This window comes from Pelophylax lessonae (genome assembly GCF_965119305.1).
Source record: "Pelophylax lessonae genome assembly, chromosome: 3".
Taxonomy (NCBI): Eukaryota; Metazoa; Chordata; class Amphibia; order Anura; family Ranidae; genus Pelophylax; species Pelophylax lessonae.
The window spans coordinates 352,007,995-352,016,301 of NC_138770.1; the positions used below are offsets into that span (position 1 = coordinate 352,007,995).

General features: G+C 39.7%; 1 protein-coding gene across 5 annotated transcripts in view; it reads left to right on the forward strand.

Moving 5' to 3' along the window:
* The window catches only part of MYO6 (myosin VI), a 394,715-nt gene that overhangs the window by 215,128 nt on the left and 171,280 nt on the right, over nt 1-8,307 (forward strand). For all 5 annotated transcript variants that reach the window (XM_082249660.1, XM_082249662.1, XM_082249661.1 and 2 more), the window contains exon 12: nt 1,170-1,314. In XM_082249660.1, coding sequence (XP_082105786.1) covers nt 1,170-1,314 — 145 coding nt within the window. The remainder of the gene's footprint in view (nt 1-1,169; nt 1,315-8,307) is intronic.

Genomic DNA, 8,307 nt, shown 5'->3' on the forward strand with positions numbered 1-8,307 from the left:
TGGCTGTTTTGGTGACAACTGTCCAAGAGAATTTCCTTTTTTTTTTTTTTTTTTTTCACACTTTCCGTTTTATCATGAGATGAGAAGTAAAGATTAAAGCGGAGTTCCGGGCACAAAAACTATTTTTTTTTGTGCCCCTCCGCTAGGTAGAGCTCACCTGAAAAGGAATTGGATAGTTATTTTTATTTTTTTTGTTTACTCACCTTTTTATTGAAGATCGTAAATACTCACCTCTGACTGCTTCCTCCCTCGGAGCCGCGGCTCACCCCGTCACTTCCTGCCTCGCGATGATTCCTGGGAGCTAAACGTCATAGCTCCCAGGAATCAATGCGACGGCACCGGCCCCGCTCGTCATTTCCGGGCGACACCGCATTCCCCTGCTAAACAGCTTCTGGGCATGCCCAGAAGTTGTTTAGGAATGCGGCGCCGCACCGGAAGTGACGAGAGGGGCCGTTGCAGTGCATTCTGGGACACGAAGACGCGGAAGAAGACAGAGAAGAGGACCGCGCCGGCTTCAGCTGCCCACAACAGAGATGGAAACGCTGTGGAAGAAATTTTATAAGTAAGTATTTCTTCTAAAAAGTAAGTGCGAACCGGGACAGATCAGAGGCTAGCCATTGTGGAATGTGCTAGCCCTGACTGTCCCGGGGGTATGTTCAGTAAAAAATCATTTCTATGTTCAGTAAAAAATCATTTCTGTGCCCGGAACTCTGCTTTAATCTCCCCAATGGGGTTTTAACCATGTAACCATCTACTCTAGCCGAACCTTAAAAAAAAAAAAAAGATTTTGGCACTTTATGCTTTCAAAAAACTGTTATAACTTTGTTTATGTATGTATTTAAACGTGTACATTTTTTGTGCCTATGGTAACGACAGTAATTGTTTGTTATTCCACGAACAGTCTGGGCACTTCTGTTTCCCTTTCAGTTTCTTTGCTTACTAGAGCACAGAAGCTTTCAATGTGTTATTTTCTAACTGCTTACCATGGTTTTGTCGTGTACAATGCTTTTTATTTTTGCCAGAGAAAAGATTAAAAGCACAGATTGCATAATACAGATCCTTTGGACAAAAGCCTGTAAGCTAGGATGAATGCCAAATTCTGTTAACCAATTATGCTCCTTCCTGTAGACGTTGGTTTTGCTGACATAATCTGTTGTATTGAACACCAGGTGGCTGCACATTAAAGAACCAATCTAGCAAGTCCTTAGAATGTTGTTCAAAGCTGCTGGGTCTGGACGAAGATGATCTACGAGTGAGCCTCACCACACGGGTCATGCTTACAACAGCAGGGGGCGCCAAAGGCACAGTTATCAAGTAAGACACTTGTACTATTTATTTTCCTGTCCTTGTTTCTACCCATGCAAACAATTTGTTATTTGGTGATTTCCTTCGAAAAGTAAGTTTTTATCCCATGCAAAAATCTTCTGCTTTTTAAAGCCCTCACTTTCTTATCACTTTGGTCCATAACAGCTGTCGAAACATGAGAAGGGATACTCATGTTATTAAATCCGATCTAAATAACAGGCTACCTTACCTGCACTAAAGTGATCTGTATAGTGTGTCTCTGCCAGTTTACAGTTTCTCCGCCTCCACTCAAGACCTTGTAAATGTAACACAGTATGTTCCAGATAGGCTAATCTTCTCTTATTTTCTGTTTAATGAGAATGGCAGGCGGTGACACCGCAATCAGCATTCCACTTGAGAACGTGCCTTGATGTTGTCAAAACGAATGAGTCTAATAAAGCTAGTTTTGGAGTTTTCAGGGATATGTCCTTTTTTAAAAGGCTTGTGACTTTATTTTAACACAAAGTCAGTTCTTTGCTGAAGGCAGTGGAGAAAACTGATCTACTTACCTACTGATGTCAGTAATTGTGCAGGCTTAACCAATGATCAAAAATGCCACCTATTAAAGCATATCTAAATGTAAATCCTTAGAGCGTGATTAAAGCTAAAATCCCACTTTCTAAAATGTCCATGCCCACCTCATGGACTTCTCTCTTTAATTGACAATCTACATTTTCACTTAGTGTCGAGAGTACTGACATCACTATACCTCTGGCACTCCAACTCTGGACCGTCAGGTTTTAGCTCCTGCAGCTGCACAATAGCTCTACCCGCCCCTCTCCTCTTTCTGCACAATCACAGAGCGCTTTGTATTATGTGATCCCATTCACAAAATACAAAGACTTCTGTGAATGGACAGCAGAGGGGAGGGGCTGACGGAGCTGCTGTGTGAGAAAGGGTTGTCTCTCCTGTCAGAGTGGAGGGAGTATAGCAATAGCTGTACTCCCAGAGTAAAACTGTCAGTTGACCGATAAGTCTACAAGGTGGTATGTAACACCTCATTGGACTTAACCCATAGTATGCCAGTACATTTTAAAAAGTTACTGAATTCCTAGAGTTCAGCTTTAAACCCAAAACAAAAAATTTAATCTATTGCACCAGTCCTTAGATTTGATTACTTCATTTGTTTTTTTCCCAGGTTTTTATTTTCTTTACATGCACCTAGTGATCATGATTGAAACAAACTTCCTATCTTGTAAAGCCGGTCATTTACTGAACTTTATGTATGGTGGGAGCAGCATTGTTAACCTAGAATCAGGCCTACAAACAACTCCCTTCCTCCTTTTCTATAACACAGGAGAAGCTGTTATGTAAAGATATGTGCAAAAGCGATGACCGCACTCCAATCTTTAGAAAGTTCAATTCTTTATTTGTTAAAATCCATGTTTGACATTAAATATCCAAGATATGATTTAGCTGGCAGCCATTGTCCTCCTGTATCATGGGTATTTGATGTCAAACATGTATTTTAACAAATAAAGAATTGGACTTTCTGAAGATTGTAATGGGGTAATCTCTTTTGCACATATCTTCAGTCCACTGAGTGTATCACCTGGAGCGGTGTTGCAGTTTTTCACTAAGATGCAGGAACCAGCATGGTTCCAGTGTGGGCTCCAGCATGGATGTGAACACCCATGCTATCCGATTCCAATGAGGGGTAAAAAAAAGCTTCCTGCACCTTTTTTGTGCAAATCCAATGCGAGTTCAGTCATACAGCTGTATGGCTGAATTTGCATTTGCACAGACATCGCATGTGATCTGCATAGCAATGCGGTTCGAATCACATGCAATGCCTGATATTGCATATGTGTGAACCCAGGCTGAAGTTGTTAAGTAGTCCACATAGAGAATTTGGGACAATGCTAACTGATGACGATAAGCAGAGGCAGGGAGCACAGGAAGTTAGGAGATGACTAGATTCTAAGCAGGATTAGCAGACATTTGTTTTTGCACTGAACTGATGTAACAACACACTTTCAAAAATGGTAAATTTAAAGTGTTTGTAAACCTTTGTATTTTTTTTTCTTTTTTTTAAATAAACATGTCATGCTTACCTAATTTGTGCAATAGTATTACACAGAGCAGCCCCAACCCTCCTCTTCTGGGGTTCCCCTACCGGCACTCCTGGCTTCACCTCCTCTGCGAGTGCCCACATAGGAAGCCACTTCCTATGGGGGAATGTGTGTGGGCTGGAACCCGAGCCGCACTGCCTGTGCCTATAGACAAAGACAGCACAGCTTGGCCCTGGCTCCCACTCTGCTGTCACATGTCCTAATTGAGAGGAGCAGGAGCCAGTGGCTTTCGTTGCTGTCAGTCTGCCCTATGAGGAGGGAACGAGCTGCCGCTCTTGGGCACAGCGCTGCATCATGATCGGGCTCAGGTAAGTATAAGGTGGAAGGGGGGATGCTGTGCACAGAAAGCTTTTTTCTTAATGCAGAGACTCTATTAAATTAGAAAACCTTACGCCTTTAGAACCACTTTAACAGATCAAAAAAGGAGCAAATAAGTGAAGTTCATTGTTATGGTTTACATACATTTTACAGCCGAACTAAAGGCAAAACATGTTTTTTTTTTTTAATTTTTAGATGGAGTAATGGAGGGTTATAACCCCCTGTCAGTTTTTTTATTTTTTTATTTGCTGTCTGTTTTTCCTTTTAATTAAGGATGTATGTAAACTCAAAAAATAGGGACAGGGACTGCTCAGTGCCTCATTAACCTCATTTAAATTTGTGCATTGTCTAAGAGGTTAAGAAGAAAGCAATATGCCAAAAAGAGGGTGGAAGTGGCCTAAGGCCCTCATCACACTTGCCCGACTTGTTATGCGACTTGCGAGTTCAAATTTGCATGACAAATTATGCCCCATTAGCGGCAATGGAACTGTTCTAATAAGAGCGACTTGAGTTTAAAAAAAAAGGTTCCTGCACTACTTTTGGTCGGACTTCAATGCCACTTGCGTAGATTTCTGTTAAAGAAGTCGTATGCAAGCCGCAATGAAGTCACGCTGGCATGTCGGATTCAAAGTTGTGGCAGTGTGATACAGGGCTAAAGTATGGAAGTTGCTGGCCTGTCATCTATCTGACCTCATACACTTTGTATAATGTGAAGTGTGTGAAATTAGGTAGGTAAAGTAGACGTAAAAGGAATGTTTCTTTTTTTTATTTTGGACAGAGTAAGGAAGGGTTATAACCCCTAACCCCTGTCATGTGATCTTTTTTTTGTCCCATTAGGGAGATTTCCGTTCACATCCTGACCCATAGCCAAAAGAAGAAATTATAGGATACCTCACCAAACTAAGGGGAATCTCGGGGTGTCATCTGGGTCAGCAGAACTAGTGTCCCCATTGGAAGACCCCCCCCCCTTATTATTCTAATGTCAAACCAAAAGTTAGGATTTTATTTACTTTCACTTTTGATAACGGACCCCGGGATAAATAGAGGGGATGATTCTACCTAATGGGGGGCACATACAGCTGTAAAAATGGACAGCTGTCTCAACCCCTCTCCACAAAATGAAGAAAAAGAAAGTTTTGCCTTTAGTTGCACTTTAATCCAATTTAAACCTATTATCCTAGAAATACTAATATCTGTAATGACTTTTACCTTAGTGTTAAAGATGTCAAGCAAACATAATTATTCTTTAGCAAAGTAAAGGCCTATACTGATGATTTAGTAGATCACAAAAATTGTATCTTGCCATCAATAAGTAACGTATACTTGTAAATATTTATATTTCTTCAAAGTGCGATGTGTTCTTTTAGCACCTTGCGTTTTTTGAGGACATGGTTTTCATAGTAGCCTTCATCTTTAGCTGGAGATACAAAGGCTTATTGTGGTATTTTTTTTTTTTGTACTAGGTGGCTAAACTCATTTTTAATTAGACAATGCTCTCAAGGATGTGCTGAAATAGCCAATATAAATTGCAAAGTGTGATGTGAAATATAGATCCTGGGAGTTCTCAGCAGACCTTGACTTAAATTTACTTGAATGCACTGCTTGCTTTTTATCTTTTCAAAGTGTTGTTATTCTTGCAGTTTCGCCAGACTGAGTTCACTGAAGAAAAAAAAAAAAAAAGAAAAATACTTTTTTATTCATAAGCTGAAAATGCTAAAGCCATGGGAAACAGTTTTTTTTTTAATGTATACCTTCTATTACCAGGTAGATAGAGATACGTATCTTTCTCACATGCACTCACTCCCTTACCTTACTTTTAGAGCACTCTTTTTTTTTTTTGAGAAATAGCAATTTCATTAAATGCATTATTTTTTGAGTCTAAAGATTGTGCCACTATTCTAAATAATTTAAGTATGCATTATTTTTAAAGTAAAATATCTAAAATATATATTTTATGATTTTAATATGTAGACAGGATAGAAAGATGTAAATAAAATCTTTACAAAAATGTGAGGGGTGTACTCACTTTTGTGAGATACTGTAATTGTCCAAGTGTTGTCCTTTTGCCACTTATTGGGTTGACCTTTTCACATTAACCTGCCCGAGTGTTGACATTTCTTGCTGTCTGAGAAGTGACCTTTTTTGGGCAAAAGGCTTAAGGGATGACCACCTCCCACTAACTGATTAAGGGCCGGTTCACATTAGTGCGATCACAGAGATCCCATGTAATTCGGAGCGCACTGCTCCTAAATTGCATGCGATCTCAGTGCGGTGCAAATTTCAGCCATACAGTTTGTATGGCTGAATTCGCACCGCAATCGCACTAAACACGCACATCACCCTTTTTTTTATCCGCAGCAGAATCGGATCGCATGGTGCTTCACACTAGTGCGATCCGACTCTGTGCGAACTTGCAGATCGCACTGCGATGTGCAATCTCAACTTGGGGTGTCGTTAACTTTTAATTGACACCCCCTGCGTATCGCATATGGCAGTGTGAACTGCTAGGGGTGCGGATGCAATGCGGGAACACGCTGCATATTCGCAGCGTTCCCGCATCGCAGAAGTGTGAACCGGGACTAAGGGTTGACCACCGGCCACTAACTTCTTGTGGGTTGACCACCGGCCACTAACTTCTTGTGGGTTGACCACCGGCCACTAACTTCTTGTGGGTTGACCAGCTGCCACTAACTGCTTGAGGGTTGACCACCTCCCACTAACTGCCTGCGGATTGACCTTCTCCCACTAACTGCTTGAGGGTTGACCACCTCCCACTAACTGCCTGTGGGTTGATCTTCTCCCACTAACTGCCTGCAGGTTGACCTTCTCCCACTAACTGCCAAGGTTTAACCTTCTTTCACTAACTGCCATAGGCCTATAGTGGCATAGCAGCATATAGCGTAATAGATTTAGCCTAACTGCTAAATCTATTGCGCTATATGCTGCTGCACACAGAAGGTTTTATACCTTCATGCAGGTGAAAACCCTTCTGCCTTTACAACTACTTTAAATAGTGACAACTTAGGGCTGGATTTTACTATGAACATGTAGTCTACATTTGCAGTGCAGTCCCTATAAATGATCGTGACATGTATTCTAAATGTGGTTGAATCTTCTCAATTTCAGGCCTGATCATCTTGATATTGCTTAGAATAAATAAAAATTACATGACAGGCGCAGAACAACCTGGTTTATCGATTATATGTAAAGATGTCTTGTAGATATTGAATGACCAGTTCTTTATGGAAAGTTAGATGCATCCTGTAGGAAGTCCTTTGTACATTTTGCTTGTAAAATGTTTCAGACTGAAGGTTTTGGAAGTGCAGGAATAATCACTTGCTGGCAGCCAAATCTTGCTTTGGAAAACATGAATACACAAAAATACATATGCAATTTCTGATTTGAACTTGCTGTGTAACTAATTAACTTTCTTTTCAGTGGGTTTCCCTTTTGTGCCTTTGGGGACAAATAGTTGTTCAAGTTGGAAGTTAATTAGTAGTTATACTCTTCCCTTCTTGTTTCCCTCATCTTTGCTACCCAGAGAATATTGATAATATGAATTGCAAATCTAAGCAAATTCATAGAATTTCAAAGCTTCATTGGCTTTTCATCAGCAATTTAGCTGATGAAAAAAAAAATCTGGTTTCATCCTCAGCCCTGGTTTTTAATGTGGACAGTCTGAAGTTTAGCGATGAAGCCACACCATTCGAAAATTGTGTTTTTCATGCCTTCTCTAAGACATTTGATCATTTCCATGTTATAATCTAAAGAACAGATACAAACCATGTTTAGGCATTCCCTTTAATCAATGTGCCTCATAACTGAAAATGTTGTCAAGTGTAGAAAATGTTTTAATTTTCAAATTTTAGTTCTGAGCCTCCAGGCCATAACCACAATTTACACTGTTAATTTGTCTGCAAATGACAGTATTTACAATAACCATAAAGCAAAAAGCACTTCAGTGATTGATTTGAACTTTTGTTTTGCCTAATCTGCAACTAGCAAGTTGGGAATTATGAATTAATGATAAATAAAATTCAGTTTGTTTTATTCGGTGGAGGAATGTACTTTTTGCAATCATGTCCTTTAGTAAACTCAAAAGTAAATAAATGCAAGAACATAAAAACACATTTTAAAGTTTAAATTGTATATATAGCCAAAACTTTTTTTTTTTGTTCTCATTTTGGATAGGGAAAGTTTAAACCCCTTTCACTTTTCTTTTTTCTGTCTGTGTCTCATTTGAGAGTCAGAGACATGCAAAAATCCGGAATATTGCTGCACTCCTTGGTAACTTTATTGAAACATTAAAATCACATCACAGGTATGACAGGAACATAAAAGGTAACGCGTTTCACGCTAAAGTCAGCGCTTACGTAAACCTCACATACACATACATTGCATGAAATATATAATATATATATATGATACGATACAAGTAAGCATGGTATGGCAATTAACCAATAAATCAACTAAAGATGCACTCCCACTACACTACTGAGTCTATGCTCCTTGCCTTCCCATACTAACATATAACACATAAAAAAAAAAAAAAATCACAAACAAAACAAGCTGT